Genomic DNA, 19,108 nt, shown 5'->3' on the forward strand with positions numbered 1-19,108 from the left:
ATGTGGCCGGCTTCTCTAATCACTTAAGCATCTTATCTTATACCGTGTATATATATTTATATATGTGGTATTTTCTGTAAAAAGGGACCTCATTGTCGATGGCGCTTACGCCATTATTAACGATGCTCCGATATAAATTGCTGTGCGGCGTAAGCGCCATCGACAATAAGGTCCCTTTTCATAGAAAATGCCCCATATATACGAATTTATATATTTCGGAGATCTCGGAGACGGCTCTAACGATTTCGATGCAATCTATATGGGGGTTTTCGGGGGCAAAAATTCGATCTAGCTAGGTCTTATCTCTTTCTGCTTCTTATCTTTTGAGTTTTTATATGTTTTCCGAGCAAAGAATACGGAAACTTACTTATCCAAAATTACCGAAGTTGACCTATTAATTTGATGTCAACGTCTAAAATGGATTTACTATACTTACAGTTACCTACAATTGGATTGCGTCAAGGTTATTCCGACTGTAATAGAAATTAGTGGAAACGAACGTTGTCCCGCGTTTTCTGTAATCTATTTATAATCTTGTTATAAGAAATCCATATCCTTTGCATTGGTACGGATTGATTGACATACCGACCAGGTTAAAAGTTGTATTTTTCTGTTTAATGTTAGGTTTACTTCACTGTTCCGATTAGACATATGTTATTTTATATTTTTCAACTGAATTTATTATTGTTACAGTGAGATGGCGCGGTGGACCGCGCTGCTCCGGCATGGGCAATTACCGATTTGGCTTCTTATCTTCTGCTTATTCCATTTGACCAGAGCGACACCGGGTAAGCATATCACTATCACTACATAGTTATGTATAAAACAAAGTCGCTTTCCGCTCTGTATGTATGTCTGTCCCTATGTACGCTTAGATCTTTAAAACTACCGAACGGATTTTGATGCGTTTTTTTTAATAGATAGAGTGATTCAAGAGGAAGGTTTATATGTATAATTTGTAAAGGTTTTGTGTAAATTAGTTGAACTACCCGTGCGAAGCCGGGGCCGGTCGTTTATAATAAACTTATGTTAACACATTGTAGCATTTGTGTCTCACTCAAATATTTCGTTTTCATTCATCTGCACATGGCATATTTTTGCAGTACCAAATTAATACACATATTAAAGGTGAAGTGGGTTCAGAGTAAGGTCAATAGAGCTTGGAAATGTAAACGTCATATCCTGAAAAGTAAAAAATATGCGATTCTGTTTGTTCTTTTTACGTCTCTTGAAGATATATTTTTACAATTCTATGACCTCTAAGGCCACTTGCACCATTCACTAACCCGGGGTTAACCGGTTAAACCTGGTTACCAGCACAATTTGACACTGGGCTAACGGTTTAACCGGTTAACCCCAGGTTAGTGGGATGGTGCAAGTGGCGCTTAACATACGAACTAATTAATATACCTTACCCTAAAGAATTGTGCTTTAGCTCTGATTGCATATTTTTTGTAACTAAAATCTGTCTTTCTTCATTCGTTTTAATCATTTATGAACTCATATTCATTTTCAAGACATATGTCATACATTAATATAGATGGATTTAAACAAACGCTCAGATCGGGCACAGATCACCACTCCATACCTTACCTTTTTAAAGTCTGAGCGGGTACCACTTTAACTTAGTATCAAAAAGTACCGATACAAAAATTAATTAAGGAATGCCAACTAATGATTAAAACCCTGCTAACTATTTATAACATCCAATAAAGTCACCAAAACTAGAAAACAGTTATGCTTTCTAATTGGAACAAATACTTATAAGGTTGGTTTAGCCACTTGCCACCATTCATGGAGTTCGATAGACTTAAATTGATGCTTATTGAGTACATATGTACTAATTAACACATTCTTTTAAGGTAGACACTCTTTAGTTTGACGTAATTTCGTATAGAAGGCCTGCTGAGCCAACAAACAACCTCTTAATTAAAAGGTTCCCAGACACGCCTGCAGTAATACGGAATGCGTATTGTTTTGTTAGATGAAAATGACATGACTAAACTGTAACGTTTTATTCTAAGGAATGTTAATTGTTAGGTATTTGCCTGTTTTTATTGTACGTACAGTCAAATAATTTAATTTCCTACCCATTTTGTACTTTGTCACAGTGACAATAATATGAGGTCTCTAGCGACTTTCATATTATTCTCAATTTCTCACTGTGACAAGGTACGAAATGGGTCAGAAGTTAAACTAGTGGCTCTGTGAGCTGTAGACCTCGCGAGCATAGCTTAAGATGGATGTGTCACGTTCACCTTACGTTACACATCAAAAAAAGTTTGTCAAATATGAACTTTCGCACCTTGTACCTATGTTTCTTCCAAAATCTGTAAAATTATTTTCATTAATGGGGTTGGCAACTTTCAAAGGTTTGCAGAGATGGCGCCATCATAGCTTGCCCCTTTTTCTATGAGATTTGGCTTAAAAGGCTGGCATCCAGGGCATTAAAATAACAAAAATTTGACGCAATTCTAGGGATTGACAGGGCAAGCTATGCTGGCGCCATCTGCCAAACACTTCGACCGGCCAACCCCATTTGAAATTGAGGGAAGGTCTTCTAAGACCATTTTAGCGTAGCAGCACGGGATCTGGTAGCTGCCTTCACTGACCCAAATCAGCCCGTATACCTGGCTGATTTTTGAATTTCTAAAAGTATTGAAATGCTTAGTAGTGGAGATATAATGAAGGGAGTCACACGCAATCAAGCGCTCGCCCACCGAGGGTTCCGTACTTTTTAGTATTTGTTGTTATATCGGCAACAGAAATACATCATCTATGAAAATTTCAACTGTCTAGCTATCACGGTTCATGAGATACAGCCTGGTGACAGACAGACGGGCAGAGGAATCTTAGTAATAGAGGGTCCCGTTTTTACCCTTTGGGCCCGTTTTAATTTCTACCTCACGAATCTCACGATGTCCACCACCTATCGAGCAAATTAGGCACTACTTTGTTAGGTCACCTGTGTTAAAGTGACATCTGACATCTTTGTTAGTTATTATTAAACTTAACTTCACCATCTTGTTTGACATGGATAGTGTAAAGGTCACTCACACAAACAGGGCTTGAGCAAAAATTTCTCAATTTTTTAACCAATTATTCAATAATATTATTGAATATTTGGCTCCATAAACCCGCTTAGACAAACGAATCTATACCTAATATACTACTTAAGTTAATCGTGAAAATATTCTACGTACATATTAAGAGAAAAACTGTAATTAATATTGTATGAAATTCACAAAAGGAGAACCACTTAAAGCTGAATAAATGTATGGCTCCGCCGTTTAGAACACTTTAGAAAATTAAAATAACAATAAAACATATTTTTAGGGCTAGTTAAATAAAAGCTAGTTGTTAAGTAAAAATTTAACGAATACGCAGCCCGCGCTTGATCAATTAAAAATAAGTTTTTTTTTTTTAATTTTTTCAAAATAGAAAAATAAAAAATAATTAAAAACAAAACGAAATTTAAGTGTAAAAAAATACAAAAAGTTATGTAGCAGCATACAATCACTGGGGATCGAACCAGGGACCACCCGTTGCAAACAAAAAAAGCGAATGTTTGCAAAACACGCCATGATAGTTCTTAGATAAGCTGACGAAATTTGGCTACTCATTCTCGAGTAAAAACTAAATATCTAAATACCGCCAAAACCAGTGATACAAATTGTTTGCATTTTTCGATATTTAAACTGTAAACATGTCTCAAAAAGAAAATACTATTATGATATCGATACGACTATTTGTTTAGGCGCGAGCTATCACGACTCGGCCATTTTGAACAATTTCCAAAAACCGGATCGACAATTTTTTTTTATTTAATCATAAAATTTGGTCACAAAATCTCACGAGAATCGGTTGAGAATTGCGACCTGTAGAGGAGAACATCCGGACATACAAAAGCAAAACGCCCGAGTCAAACCGTAGACCTTCGCTACGCTTCGGTCAATTAAGTTCTATTCATAATTTCTCCATGCAATTTCGAACCTCACTGTACAGTCAAGTGTAAAAATAATTAAAAACTATGGGACATATTATATTTGATAAGTTAAATGCACATTCCAACCATATTTTTACACAACTGTACTATTCTTAAAACAAAATTCGCGTCGACTTTTACGAGTAGATCTAGTTTATTCTGAGATCTACTTTCGTCGTTAAACTTACGATAATAACGGTCTTAATACATATGGACAGTATTTCAAAAGTTTACGTAGAATCAGTTTATGAATTTACGATGAAACCTGCCTGTAAGTTATAGTAAATTACTTCGTAACAATTATTTTACGATGACTTACTTCCCGTAAGCTTCTCTCTAGGACATATATTATTTTAATGTTTACATACCTAAATTTTATTACACCAGACTGTGTTCTTAGAAAATGTTTATCGTTAAAGCATTCTAGAAATTTAATTGAAGTTATCTATCAAAATGTTACAAAATACGAGTAGGTACCTATACAACTACTTATACGTATAAAATTTAAACGAAGCCCGACATCCAATTATAAAAAAAAACTGCAGGAAGTAATTCCATTTACGTTTTCTTGTTAGTACTACATTAACTACATATACACGGTGGCTAAAAAATAAGTGGCTGTTTCATACATTTTGGCTGGTTCATTTTCTATGGGAGGGTAAATATTTTTTTCGCGATTTCGTGGTTGGTCCCATAGTAATAGTTGCTCAGTATAATCCCAAAACCTCCCTATAGCAACGGGAATGCATTTATTTTTTAGCCACCCTGTAAAAAACACAGTGATAAAACTATACCTGATGCTTTTTTTAATTTTATTTTATTTGACTTTTAATTATTTTAAGGGCTTAGTTTCCTTTCAATACCTGTTCTCATTTCCGAAAAAAGTTTCTATATAGGTACGACAGAAAAATGTCAACATCTACTCAGGTGACTCCGCCGGATAAAGCTAGTTTCTTTTAAAGGGCAATCGAGTCCACACGCAGTAAAGCCTTAATTAGAGCTGTGTTCTAATGAACGATACTACGAAATTCACACTAAGGGGCTTATTCTGCTTCTGTCGTATGAGAACCGTAATAGGTTTGGTAGGTGTTTTTAGCAGAACTTTATGATTAGGAGAGGTAATATTTTTGGTTCTACGTATTTTGTCACGTATATTTGCGTACCTACACTAACCGTACGTCACTTGTTACAATAGGTAATTAATTTTAAAGCTTGAAAGGCTTTATACAAGTAAGCTTCAAAATCTGTTTTATAGCCCCCAGAATATTCCCACAGCTCTCCTGTCGATTGCATTATTTATGACCGTTTGTTATTTTAATGAAACCTAACCAAGCTAACCATGCGTTTCTAGTTGTCTCGCACTTCCGTATTGCTTTAGTATTGTACAGTAATTAGTGCTCTGTGAATTATGTTCTATTAGGTTCTTGCGATGATTGCTCGCGGATATTGCATGTACCTTTTTAGGTTACAAACATTTGCTACACTGGATAGTCGTCGGATCGTGCGTGATTTACTAAAGTTGAGTTACATAAAATTGTATTTAACATTTGGATGACATTTGTTTTTATAGGGTCTCAAAACGTGCATAATGCCACAATTTCTAATTAACTGAGACGGTGCGACGGGTATCGGGTAACGGGCTATGAATATGTGTTTTCTGCATTATTCTGCTGACTGTATGTTTGCTTTATTTTTTATAATTCTGACATACGATATATCTATTAATCTATGTCTTTATTCTACAGGGCCATGTGATGTGGAAACCGGCCAAGCTAGCATCATCGTGGATATAGAGGAGAGCAGGGGAAATCGTAAGTGATGAATTATTTATGTACTAGACTAGCCCTTCAATAAATGCTCTACTTTCTAGTTGCTTCTAAACTTATAACAAACAAAATATTTAAGAATTGTATTGGTGAGCTAATTTATATCTTAATAAATAGTGTATTTTTACACTTTTATTTAGCTTCACTGCGTATATACCTTTATATGTGTGTGTGTATATATATATATATAGTGCTTCAAATCTTGAACCTTAAATTTGAACCACTTCAGCTGAAATTTGGAGTACTATCGTAATTCCTGTGACAATGCAATGATATGCTAACATGGAGGTGTTCTGATGATGCAGCCGGTAGATAACCAAAGAAACTCCTCGATGGAAAAACACAAACACATCAAGTTTAGGCTCATTAGAAAGGTCTTAAGAAGTACTCGATAGACATGGAAATGAGAAGAAGTACAGTCAACAATAAAAGTGTGTCACAAAAAAAAAAATTTTTGACAGTTACTTGTTAAAAATAATGCCTACATATTTTGTACGGAATAGGAGCAACCAACATCTTGTATAAAATGTCAATGTTATTTCTATTGATTCTCGATTACCAGCTATATCGGTCGATTCCAAGGATTGGGACAGCCTTTATTGTACTCGTACAATTACACTATCTATTTGAAGATTATGGGCTTATAAATGGTGTATTTACTAAAAAAATAGTATACGTAGTGTATACGTGTTTACGTAGGTTTGTAATGTAAATGTCTTTTCATATATATATTTTTTTTGGAATAACAGAAGTAAACCAAAGCACGGTCCCAGCGGAGCTACCAATAGTGGGTGAGCCTGGAGTGGACGTGGTGCTCTCGACGGTGTTCCCCAAGGGCCCCACACTGTTCCAGCTGGACGGCAAGCGCCTGCAGCTGCTGCAGCCGCTCGACAGGGATGCCGATAACCTCTCGCATATGGTCTTCCAGGTATCCTTTCTCTTACAGTGACACTGAACCGTCATGATTCAATGTGACATACCTTAGCTTACCGCTACTGTAACATCTTCTACTGTTTCAACCTGTAAAGAGAGTCCATTCATAGATTCATTTTAGAGCCGATTGTTGTATGGCAACACGCAGGCAACAGGTTGCCATCATTCGTATTATATAAGTCGTAGCAAAAATACACGACGCTAAAGTATAAAACTGCGATGTCCATTTCTTTCGGCCAGCCGGGCTAGCACATGATTGGCGCGAGAGTATCTCGCCGCGAGATAAACTACCCGTCCCTCTTTAATTCATACAGTTGCTAAAAGACGGGTAGTCTATCTCGCGGCGAGATACTGTCGCGCCAATTATGTGCTCGGCCTACAGGTACTCTTAGCTTAAGCTTTTTATCATTAACCACAACTCGTTATCCGACTTAAATACATTGTTTTCGTTTTTCATAGTAACATCAGTGTCTTATTTAAAACTAGTGTGAATGTAAAGTTAATTAACTCGAAAAAGATAGTCATCGTAAATGAGGTCTACACAACCATAAATTTAGCGCTCCATCACTTATACAATAGCTTAATTGGGTTAAAAATATTCATTCTTATAGAAAAACGTAGGTGAATCTGCATATTGCTGTCAATATAATCCGTTAAGATGTTAATTAATGACCGTCGCCCACAGCTGCCATAGCTTAGAGAACGTGAAGAACGATCATTCAAGTAGTTAACCGCATTTACTTGCGTTTAAATGTTTTTACCAAGCCGATACAATATTAACGTAACGTAGCAGATAGGCACTAACTTTATATGTGAAATAGATTCATGCTATCTAAAGGCCGGCTTAGATTAGTTGCTAATTATGCAGCAAGTTTTTACTGCCGACCTGTCACACTATCTTATATTAATACGCGGCTTTACATAGTGACCGCTTTTAAACCGCCTAAATAATATTTCCAGCTGGTTTGCCAAGTGAAAGCAACGAACCGGCGGCGAACAACTACGGTGATAGTCCGGGTGTCGGACATCAACGACAACGCGCCAGCCTTCCAGGGAGTGCCGTACGTGACCAACGTGTCAGAGGTGAGAACCACGAACGCGCACAATGACACTACTACTTACCGTAATTCAATGCGTTCTTAGCACAGAAACGCGTTTTGGACAGTTAGGTATTAGATTTAAGTGTCAATTAACGCGCAAGTACCAGCTAGCTTGCAAGCAATTTATAGCTTCCATAGATGTGCAATAGAATATTAACTATTATGGAAGTAATAAAGTTTAATGAAGCTGCGCTCGCATATTTTATAAATAGCTGGCTAACGGTAGTTTGATCTATCAAATTAAATCATCATCCAAAGAGACTGTTGGTGTGCTCTTGGCCAAAATATATTTGTTGATGCCGCGCATTTAGCGCGATGTACAATGAAAAAGTTTGAAAGTTTGAGTTTTATACTAAATGTAGCTATTTCTGTGTACGTTATTATAACACAAATATGTTTCCAGCTTGTACCCATAGGAAACACGGTGTTCGACAAAATACGAGCAGTCGACATAGACGCGGGCGTCAATGGATTAGCCGAATACTTCATAGTGCCAGGAGATAATGAGACTTTGGAGACAAGCGGTGCAGCTGACGGTTATGGCTACTTCTCCATACCGCTTCCGCACCAGGGCGTCGTCACTGTCAACAGGAGTTTGGATTATGAGCGCACGCAGCAGTATCTAGTCACTATTGTAGCTTCTGTGAGTATGATGAGTTTAGGATTTCTTTTAACATATCTTTACGGACGGAACTGAACGGAAGTGATGAAAATGAAAGTTTTTTATAACATTATTACCTTTGGTTTTCAGGATCGTGCGCGCGACAATAAGAAACGAATGTCAAGTACGAGTACGCTGACTGTGAACGTGCTGGACGATGACGACCAGGACCCGTCCTTTATCTACAAAGGTTGTTCCCTGCACGCCGGAGCCTGTATTAACCCGGAGTATTCCAGCTATGTAAGTGCAGCTAGGCTACCAATCTCAGTTACACGCCATCGGGTGTAGGGTAATTCCAGGATGGATGCCCCAATTTTTGAAATAGCTTTATAACTCAATAATTCATCATTTTATAGCAACGTGGCCTATACGTATGATAACTATGGTCCTTAGCCTATTATTTTACTGTACTTGTTTTTATATAAGTCGCACAGATTTTATATAAATCGTGTTTTTGCTGACCTCTTACACTCGTCGCGAAAATGGGGCAGAGGATATATGCCCTTTGAAATCAAACAAGCTAAATTAAGTTATCAGTCTTTTACATTCATTATTTTGAAAACGTCGTCGTCGTGTTCTAGATTGTTGATGTTCTGGGTTCTATATCGTTGACAATTTTTTTTCCTTTCGTCATTTTCTCAAAGGCTGCTTTCATGCTTTCTTCATACTAGGCAATGCTACGCGGGACAACACCCTGTTTCCTCTTATATTTACGAGGTATTTCACCCCTCTGCTACATAACAATTCTTTGAAACATTTGAGGATAGATACCCTAGGGATGTTCTTGGGGCATCTATACCGATAAAAAATCGGGGCAACTATACTTTTTGCGGAGGATAGATGCCTTTTTCAATAAAAAATAAAGTAATAATAAAATCAGAATAAAATACATACAGTCAAGGGCATAAATATATATACATTCCCAAAGTTTCAAAAATATGTGTACGCTCTTACACCTTAGACAATAAAGTCGTTTTCACATATATTTGAGCCATTTGTCTGAAACGATATTTTTGCCTTCGACTGTACATACAGCTTAAGCTTCAGTGCACCTAAACCAATTGATAAAAAACAGGAATCATAAGCGAGTCAAAAGTTATTCGGAAACAAATACTTATGAATATTATTTTGACGTTCTATTATTATTATTTAGCCTAGCCGCGAAATGTTTTGGCATTCATTGAAGAAACGCGTGCGCTCGCATCATGTTAAGAGGAAAGGGGACGGCCGCTTCTCCATACAAACGTAGTCCCCATTTTCCTCTGTGGATATTAACATTATGGAAAATGTTTTTACATAATTTGATGTATACTAACCATAGCATACGTTTGACTTTTTTTAATTTTTTGATTATTGTAAAAATATAGGAGCGAAAAACAGTTTTCATACAAATTTTTAAATGCTCTTAACACATAGCGTAGTTGATATACAACAAATTGTGTCAAAATGTTTTCAATAATGTTAATATCCAGAGAGGAAAATGAGGACTACGTTTGTATGAAAAGGCGATTTCGCGCGGGTCCTCCACTTTCCTCTTAACAGCGGCCCTGAAGCTTGCAGGGGGAGCGCTTGCTATTATATAGTGGAGTTTTAGTCCCACAGTAGGCCGAGCACATGATTGACGCGACAGTATCTCGCCGCGAGATAGACTACCCGTCTTTTACTAACTGTATGAATTAAAGGGGGACGGGTAGTCTATGTCGCGGCGAGATACTCTCGCGCCAATCATGTGCTAGCCCGGCTGTTCTGCTACAAGTAGAAATTAAAATCGAGGCATCTATACTGGAATTACCCTAGTTAAGAAGCCTCACCAACAAATGTCCTACAACTTTCATGGAACCTGAAAAATATCTTAGCGATGTTTGATAATGAACATTATCACAATTTTTTATTTACAAACTTTTTTTTAATAATATTACCAGAGAAACAACATAGGTGTAAATTTACTCGTAACAGGACGGCTTATTTTTTTTAAGCCGGTTTGATAGGACAAATTAAAATTACGGATCTATAATACGGAACAATTTTTTGCTACAAGCCCTATTCTAAAGATCATTTATTACATTTGATTAAATAATATATATATTTATACTTTCCTCTATCATTATTAACTAACTTGTTTTCTTATAAATCCTGCAGGTGAACAGCGGCGTTTTAGCGGGCATACTAACAATCGAACCAGAGAAAATTCAAGCTGTCGACATGGACACCCTAGACGCCCGGATCCGGTACAGCATTAGTGCCGGCGAGCCCGACTCCTGGCCGGAGTACTTCACCATCGACCAGCAGACCGGCGCCGTGAGGCAGCTTAAACCGGTTGATACTAGCGTCGCTAAGAAGTTTCAGCTGGTTATAACAGTGAGTTTCGATTTTCGCCTTATGCAACTCGTTGATGACAATGTATGGCCGGGCTAATACTTCACTCGTAAAACTCGACGGACGACTTAGCGTCAACGGACTCTAGAAGTGTTATTTGATTGCACTGCGCTTACGCCACGAGCAAGGCCGAATGCTCGCACAAAATGCAATGCGATGAGAGCCGCGTCCCACTTACCCCGAACTGGTGTCAGTCGCGTCGTGCGGCTGTGTGGCGAGGGCTACAATACAACCGTTTACCCTGATTTGGGATTAGACAGAGGTTCTCAAACCACTCGAAACAAATAGTCCTAGACAAATACCAGGATGAACGGCTTACATAAGCGCGTTAAGGCGGTGACCCGTCTATTCCCGGTGTACCTACACAACACGTAACAGCTATAGTATGACCACTAAACAAGTCACTAATCAATTGAATGTAAAATTGCAGGCCGCAGAAGTGTCCGAGGCGCGTCGCTACACCACAGCCAAGCTGACTATCACAGTTCGACCCGTAGACGCGAGTCCACCCGCTGTGCACACGTCCGCGGACGAGGGCCGCGTCGAGGAGAACTCGCCGCGCGGGACCAAGGTGCTGGACGCGCGCGGCGAGCCCATACGACTGACAGTCACTGATCCAGACCTGGTGAGCGATCCTTGATATTATTTAAGCTAAATCCAACGATACGATTCACTAGACTTATATTGACCGGGATATAGACCGTGATTACCTTTTGTATTATTTGTGAGCTCCCGATATTTCGACGCAGTGACATGCATCATGTTCACGGGTGACTGAAGATAGCGGGTGGGTGTCAAAGTTGCGTTCACTTTCAACGTTACCAACGGTCGCATTCACACTTGTTGGTCCGGTCGCGTTCACACGAGTGTGAAAGTGAACGCAGCCGACGCGCAAGAATGAGGGTAGACAGAGCGCTGTCTACATAACTTTGACACCCACTCGCTATCTTCAGTCACCCGTGAACATGATGCATGTAACTGCGTCGAAATATCGGGAGCTCACAAATAATACAAAAGGTAATCACGGTCTATATCCCGGTCAATATAAGTCTAGTGAAACTAACCGTGAATCATTCAAAACTCGATACGATTCACTCCGGTAGCCCTTGGCAGATGAAGGTTTTTGTTAAAATTGTTATTTATAAATCGCAAATAACTGTAACCTTTACAGTTTAACCTGTCAACGCGGTGAAAACGGCGGACGGGGTGAAAACTTGATTGAACTACTGTACAAAAGACCGGGCTAGCAAAAACAACGATGCGCTAATGATGATGACTACTTAATTATGGGGAAGCGCTCACAGATAAAAATGTTTCTGTATTTTACAGGGTCCCGGAGATCCAGTGCCAAAGTATACGTTCGAACTAACGACCAACTTCTTCGACATCGCTAAGGATGGCTACCTTGTGGTTAACGATGACAGATTAGACAGAGATCCCCCTAATCCTGGGAAATTCAGATTCCAAGTAAGTATTATAACTAACCTGCTCTTAATACAAGATAGACGAGTATTATTTGTAAACAAACGGGGAGGGTTATTTGTGGGATGGTAATGATAACAAACTCGTCATGCGTATTACGTCAGATGTATGTCATTTTGTTTAAAATTCTGGTTAAAAATAAACAACAAATTCTGGATGATGGACAAATAGAACACATGCGAGGAAGATCGTCTTAAAAGTACGTAATTTATTTGTTTCTTTATGATGGGTTTAGATGTAAAGCTTCGATTGCAAATAATGGGCAAGACACTAAATTGTAATAATTGCACACGATTAACCGACCTATAAATATTTTTCATTGTGTTTTCCAGTTTTATAAGAATTACCGCTAGGAAGTAAAAAATCCGGTTTTCAGCTTTTTTTTCACTTGCAATATTATGTAAAGTTTACAGTAAATTTTAATAATAATGTCAAGTAATGCAGAAGAATAATAAAAAAAGTTTTCTTCTCGACCGCTGTTATATTGCACACTAATCTCTATCATTGTATATTCGCCTGCTTTCTTTTTTATTATACCTACAAATAACGCTTGTTATTTAGAAAATTGTCATTGATTTATTTAATATTTATTTTCAGGTTGTAGCTCGAGAAGTAAACGGCGGTGCGGCGTCGGCTCCTCTTTCGCTAGCCGTGCAGTTGCTCGACCAAAACGATAACGCCCCAGTTATACCTAAAACGCAGCCCATCATTGTCCCCGCTAGTCTGGAGCCTACTGCTGTCTATAAGGTTCATTGTTTAAATATTAATTAAACAACGTAAAATATCTTTAAAAACAGAATAGGTACATAATTAGCGCAAGGTAGGACTAATTTTTGATTAACTCTTTACCGCATGTGAAGTCTTTACGCCACATTTATATGGCGGTTATGATATTCAACTCTATTGACAAGGATTAAAGTTGAAATTCCATTTTTTATTTATTTATTTGCAGTAAGGGATTAAAATCCGTCAGCCATAAACTAGATTTCTTGATCTTATCGATGTTAACATTTCCTTTCTTTTAATGTAGGCAACTAATGTAACTAAAATATACCTATTATGTCTCTTGTGTTTTTCAGGTCGAAGCGACAGATATAGACGAAGGCGAAAATGCGCGTATCACCTACGCCATCTATCACATTTCGAATAACGGGGGCAACAAATTCACTATTGATCCCGAAACCGGAGTCATCTGTAAGTTACGAGGATATACTAGTTGCACTATTGATTATTAAGTGCCATGGGGCACTGGATTGGATACGCAAATCCCAATATGTGGGTGTTTGTAGGGTTCCGTACCCAAAGGGTAAAAACGGGACCCTATTACCAAAGATAGATATAACTCCGTAATAGATGGATACAGTCTAAGGAAAAAACGTGCCTCGAAAATCAAGAAAATTTGATTTTCGTTCAGAGGGCGCTACTAGTTTTGGCCTTCAGTCGAATAGATGGCGTTGACGGTTTCGTTTGTTATTTAACAATTTTTACGCATATCAGTGAAAGAACATGGGTCAAAATCATAAAAATAATTAATGCAAATAAAAAAAATCATTTATCTATATTTAAATACATTCTATCGTATTTTTATAAATCTTCATTTTTAGTTTTAAAGTGTGTCGACAGATGGCAGTGAATTTACTGGGGTTACAAAATTTACTATGACAGTACCGCTCTAGTATAAGTTACTCTATGGTATAAGTTACTCTATGGCATAGAGTAACTTATACTAGAGCGGTACTGTCATAGTAAATTTTGTAACCCCAGTAAATTCACTGCCATCTGTCGACACACTTTAAAACTAAAAATAAATATTTATAAAAATACGATAAAATGTATTTAAATATAGATAAATGATTTTTTTATTTGCATTAATTATTTTTATATGATTTTGACCCATGTTCTTTCACTGATATGCGTTAAAATTATAAATAACAGACGAAACAGTCAACGTCCTCTATACGAGTGTAGGCCAAAACTAGTGGCGCCATCTGATCGAGAATCAAATTTTCGTGATTTTCGAGGCACGTTTTTTCCTTAGACTGTATCCATCTATTACGGAGTTATATCTATCTTTGCTCTATGGTATAAGTTACTCTATGCTATTACTAAGACTACTGTCCGTCTGTCTGTCACCAGGCTGTATCTCATGAACAGATAATGTGTTTCTGTTGCCGCCATAACAACAAATACTAAAAAGTACACCCTGGGTGGGCGAGTCCGACTCGCACTTGTCCGATTTTTTATGACACGACTCCCAGTGCATTTCCCGCACACCAAAAAGAACGAGCGATCTTATCATATCAAAAACAAAACCATAACAGATTAAAATATTGTAACACCGCTCCTTGACAGATGACAGAAATATATAAAACCTTAATACCGTGACTATGACTACCGGTCTGGCCTAGTGGGTAGTCATCCTGCCTGTGAAGCCAATGGTCCCGGGTTCGAATCCCGGTAAGGGCATTTATTTGTGTGATGAGCACAGATATTTGTTCCTGAGTCATGTGTGTTTTCTATGTATTTAAGTATTTATATATTATATATATCGTTGTCTGAGTACCCATAACACAAGCCTCCTTGGGCTTACCGTGGGACTTAGTCAATCTGTGTAAGAATGTCCTATAATATTTATTTATTACTATTTAATAATAACATATTTATTTCAGCAAGCACCGGGCACTTGCAAGCGGGCGAGCAATACAGCGTGACAGTGCGAGCCACGGACGCGCTCGGGCTGAGCTCGCAGGGCATCGTGGAGCTGTCCGTGGCGCCCGGGCCCAACACGCGGCCGCCCGTGTTCTCGGCGCGCGACTACCAGGCGCCCGTCTCCGAGGGCGCCGCCATCAACTCCACCGTGCTCAGCGTCACTGTAAGATACTACAAACTACACACATCTGACCAAACTTACGCCACTTACGCGCCCATCATTTTTGCGATGTTTAGTGACGGAAACGGTTGGCCAGATAACTTTACGTTTTAAATTGAATATGTATTTCCTTTTATCGACAACCTTTTATACTTTAATGATCCTACATAACTAGGTCAAGAACCATATTGAACGTTCACTCAATTATCTAAGCAGGTAAATTTGAAAGTGTATGCTGCTATAAATATTGATGTATGAAAAGGGACAATTGCCTATATTTTTCTTTTTAATTTTGTATACAAACTACTGAAATTTTATAAGCACTACGTGTTAAACGATTACTTTTCTATTTTCAGGCCAAGGATCCAGAAAACGAGCCGGTGACATACTCCATAGTGTCAGGGAATGACTTGAGACAATTCGCTATCGGCTCCACGACTGGCATCATTACCGTCATCAGGAGGCTGGACAGAGAAGTTCTCACGCGGTATCAACTGGTATGTGAATTATGTCAGATATGTACCACCGAGGATTATAATATCGATAGTGATGAGCCGTTATTTATTTTTTTCAAGTTTTTTGTCCTAGTAATAAGTTTATGCCGACAGTGTGAATAGTCAGCGATAAACAAGTAATAATAGTCATGAGAAAATTGTCAATTGATAGGCGCTCCCTCGTCGGTAGTCGGGCTCGGGCATCTGCACTATCGAGTAAATAGTTATATGAAAAAGTTTACTCCTTTTTCCAAAACGTTTTAATGCTTAGAACTTCAAGTAGGTATAATATTATAATAGATACTTCTTACGACTTCTGTGCTTCAATGATATATATTTATGTAATCAAACATAAGAAAAAGGCTTCTCAAGAAAACTATAGGTACTAGAAATCCGATTCACGGACAAAAGCCTAGCTCTTAAAACTATGATCATGGAATGTTAACAAACCTTACTTCGCGACATACTATCTCATCATGGTGGCGTGAAGCTAATATAATCTGAGAAAATAATGTACTTATGTAAATTGCTCAATTCCAGATGATAAAAGCAGAAGACCCTGGCAAGTTGTCCAGTACAGCCACAGTCAACATAAAGGTGACCGATATCAACGACAACAATCCGGAGTTTGATGAGGACTCCTATAATTTCCAGGTCAAAGAAGGTAAGTTTAAATTCCGTCAGTTTACTAAATCGCCGTCCAAAATGATCAGTTTTTGCATATCTTGTGTATGAAAAGTACCATGTCCAAAATGTTTATAAAATAGTACAGACAATTAAGAAAAAACATTATTAACAATTTAATGTCTACCTTTGCGGTCTTACTATAGTGAAAACCAAGTGAAAACAAATGCATTAAACAGTATACATTATTTACTGCTTATTTGGGGATTTAATGTTATTTCCACTCAGGATGGCGAGCTCTTACAATCCTAATAGGAGAAATAATTCCAAATAAAAAAAAGTGTAGGTACTGTCCGCGCGCGAATTCCGTGCACGGCTGAGGAATGTTAGGAATGTTGGGCGTCATGACAGAGTGGTGTCATTTTCTACGTACGGGCGCGGCGCACCCCCCCACTTCCTCGACCTCCGAATGCACGGAATTAGTGCGCGGACAGTAGTGTACAACTTGAAATAAAATGGCCCACCCAACACCCAAGACCTTCAACGAGGTATAAGTGTCAGATTCATTTACAACGCTGATTTACTTTAAAGTCACCCTGTTTATCCTTATTTCAGGTTTAGCAGGCGAATTTGTGGGTTACGTTCACGCGACGGACAGGGATGAGGGCGTCAATGCCATGGTCAGCTACAACCTGCCGCCACACTTGCCCTTCAATATCGACAACGGCACGGGGATGATCAGCACCAAGACCGAACTGGACTATGAAAATACTAAGGTAGGTTTACATACGACTTAAGAGGGACTAGAGATGTCTTAGTCTATCCATCATTTCTTACATTTTTATTAAACAATAATTATATTGTATGGCAACCATTAGCTATATATATAATTTATTTATTTATTTAATCTTTATTGCACAAAAGAAAATACAATCGTACAAAAGGCGGACTTAATGCTATGAGACATTCTCTACCAGTAAACCTTCGGGCAAAGCAGAGAATTTGTAGGCGGTGCAACATAGTGATTACATATATACAAGTATACTTAAATAATGCATAGGCATAGACATACATACACATATCGGTATATATAATATTCATATAAATAAATACAATATACATACATACAAATACATAAGATATCAGATGAAACTTGCAAAACAGAAACACAAACGCAATATTTTACCGTTAAAATAGAAATTTTCTTGTTTTCCATACTTCAAGACGGCTTCGACTGGAGCGTCACGTTACGATCAAGTACTGTTTAGTCAGACTGTGACTGGAATTCTGTCTTCTGTATTGCTCCAATACAATATGGGTCCCATCGCACATTTGATCCTCAAAATAAACCGACTGCTACCATCAATGAAAACTTGTCATCTAGCCCAGGGGTCGGCAAACTTTTGAAAAGAAGAGTCAACTGCAGTAGAAATCACCAGTTTTACAGTTATAGGAAGCTCAAAGAGCGTGAAGAGATGTGATTTTCAACGGTGTGAGAACTCTCAAGAGTTAACTTTATGGGTTACTTAAAGAGTCGCTATTGTACCTACAAAGAGCCGCGGTTTGCCGACCCCTGATCTGGCCTATTGTGTTCGGCAGGAGTACTCGTTCGTGGTGACGGCGACGGACGGCGCGCTGGACCGGCGGCTGGGCACGGCGTCGGTGACGGTGGCCGTGCTGGACGTGCCCGACGAGGCGCCCGTGTTCCCCCAGCCGCTCTACAAGGTGCAAGTGCCCGAGAATGCGCCCAACTACGCCGTCGTCAAAGTGCAGGTCGGTTACGATTTATTTCGGCTCGGTTCGGTTACTTCAAGAACTATTGTATAACAAAAAATAATAAATAGTGAATCAAATTTTCACCTTACGATGTGATGGTAGCGAAACGGCCAGGCCACATAATTTGACTAAGCTGTAGAGTTTGTGAAGTTAGGGCTTGTAGGGCTGGTTAGAAGCTTGGCTCTACAAGAGATCTGATAACTTTTTGACAGTGCGAGCCTTATGGTTTCGTCTTGGCAACATTTTACATGAAAATGGTTTTGGTGGGATTACATTTTCAGGGTGTGTATTTTGTGAAATAATACCCTGAAAATTGCAATCGTTTTTGAGATTGAGGTTAAGTCCGCTAACACCAAACGTGATTTGTTTTTATTAGTTTTATTTTATCTTTAAAAATTTAAAATATATAAACCGTGATAAAAATAAAAATACTCTATTGCCAAATTACACAAACGTGGTAAATACTCTTAGTAAGCTGGAGAAAGAAACTAAAATAACGTTTAACTAACGATCACTCGAAACGCGAGTCCGACTCGCACTTGGCCAATTATTTAGTAATATTGTCAACATTACAGGCGGAGGATCCCGACACGATGCCCGAGATCACGTACACGATCGTGCGCGGCGACACCGAGCTGTTCTCCATCGACCGCAAGAGCGGAGTGGTCCGCACGCTGCGGCCGCTCGACCGCGAGGCGGCCGCGCGACACGAGCTCCTCGTCGGCACCGAGGAGAACGACAGCATGCGCCCTGGAGCCACTGCCACCGTCGAGGTCGCAGTCGAGGTTGGTTCACGACCACTTCATGTCTACCGTCGGTAACATATATAAAGATAGGTTAACCCTGTGATCGTAATAACGGAGTGGTCCGCACGCTCCGCCCGCTGGACAGCGCGGCGCCCGCGCGCCTTGAGTTCATCGTTGGCACAGACATAGTCATATCATACGTGCAGAGGGGAATGACAGCATACGGCCTGGGGCAA

The 19,108-nt window shown here is 38.9% G+C and overlaps 1 protein-coding gene across 1 annotated transcript in view; it reads left to right on the forward strand.

Annotated features, from left to right (window-relative positions):
- Positions 1 to 19,108, forward strand: part of LOC134752256 (cadherin-99C) — a 152,188-nt gene that overhangs the window by 123,861 nt on the left and 9,219 nt on the right. The window contains exons 4-20 of the mRNA XM_063687888.1: positions 694 to 788; positions 5,731 to 5,796; positions 6,561 to 6,739; positions 7,705 to 7,827; positions 8,248 to 8,487; positions 8,596 to 8,745; positions 10,645 to 10,863; positions 11,312 to 11,506; positions 12,211 to 12,348; positions 12,961 to 13,110; positions 13,443 to 13,557; positions 15,033 to 15,235; positions 15,589 to 15,729; positions 16,267 to 16,390; positions 16,966 to 17,126; positions 17,950 to 18,123; positions 18,702 to 18,911. Of these exons, the coding sequence (XP_063543958.1) occupies positions 698 to 788; positions 5,731 to 5,796; positions 6,561 to 6,739; positions 7,705 to 7,827; positions 8,248 to 8,487; positions 8,596 to 8,745; positions 10,645 to 10,863; positions 11,312 to 11,506; positions 12,211 to 12,348; positions 12,961 to 13,110; positions 13,443 to 13,557; positions 15,033 to 15,235; positions 15,589 to 15,729; positions 16,267 to 16,390; positions 16,966 to 17,126; positions 17,950 to 18,123; positions 18,702 to 18,911 (2,679 nt within the window). The 5' untranslated portion in view covers positions 694 to 697. The remainder of the gene's footprint in view (positions 1 to 693; positions 789 to 5,730; positions 5,797 to 6,560; positions 6,740 to 7,704; positions 7,828 to 8,247; positions 8,488 to 8,595; positions 8,746 to 10,644; positions 10,864 to 11,311; positions 11,507 to 12,210; positions 12,349 to 12,960; positions 13,111 to 13,442; positions 13,558 to 15,032; positions 15,236 to 15,588; positions 15,730 to 16,266; positions 16,391 to 16,965; positions 17,127 to 17,949; positions 18,124 to 18,701; positions 18,912 to 19,108) is intronic.

Source organism: Cydia strobilella, chromosome 2 (assembly GCF_947568885.1).
Source record: "Cydia strobilella chromosome 2, ilCydStro3.1, whole genome shotgun sequence".
In the NCBI taxonomy this organism is placed as follows: domain Eukaryota; kingdom Metazoa; phylum Arthropoda; class Insecta; order Lepidoptera; family Tortricidae; genus Cydia; species Cydia strobilella.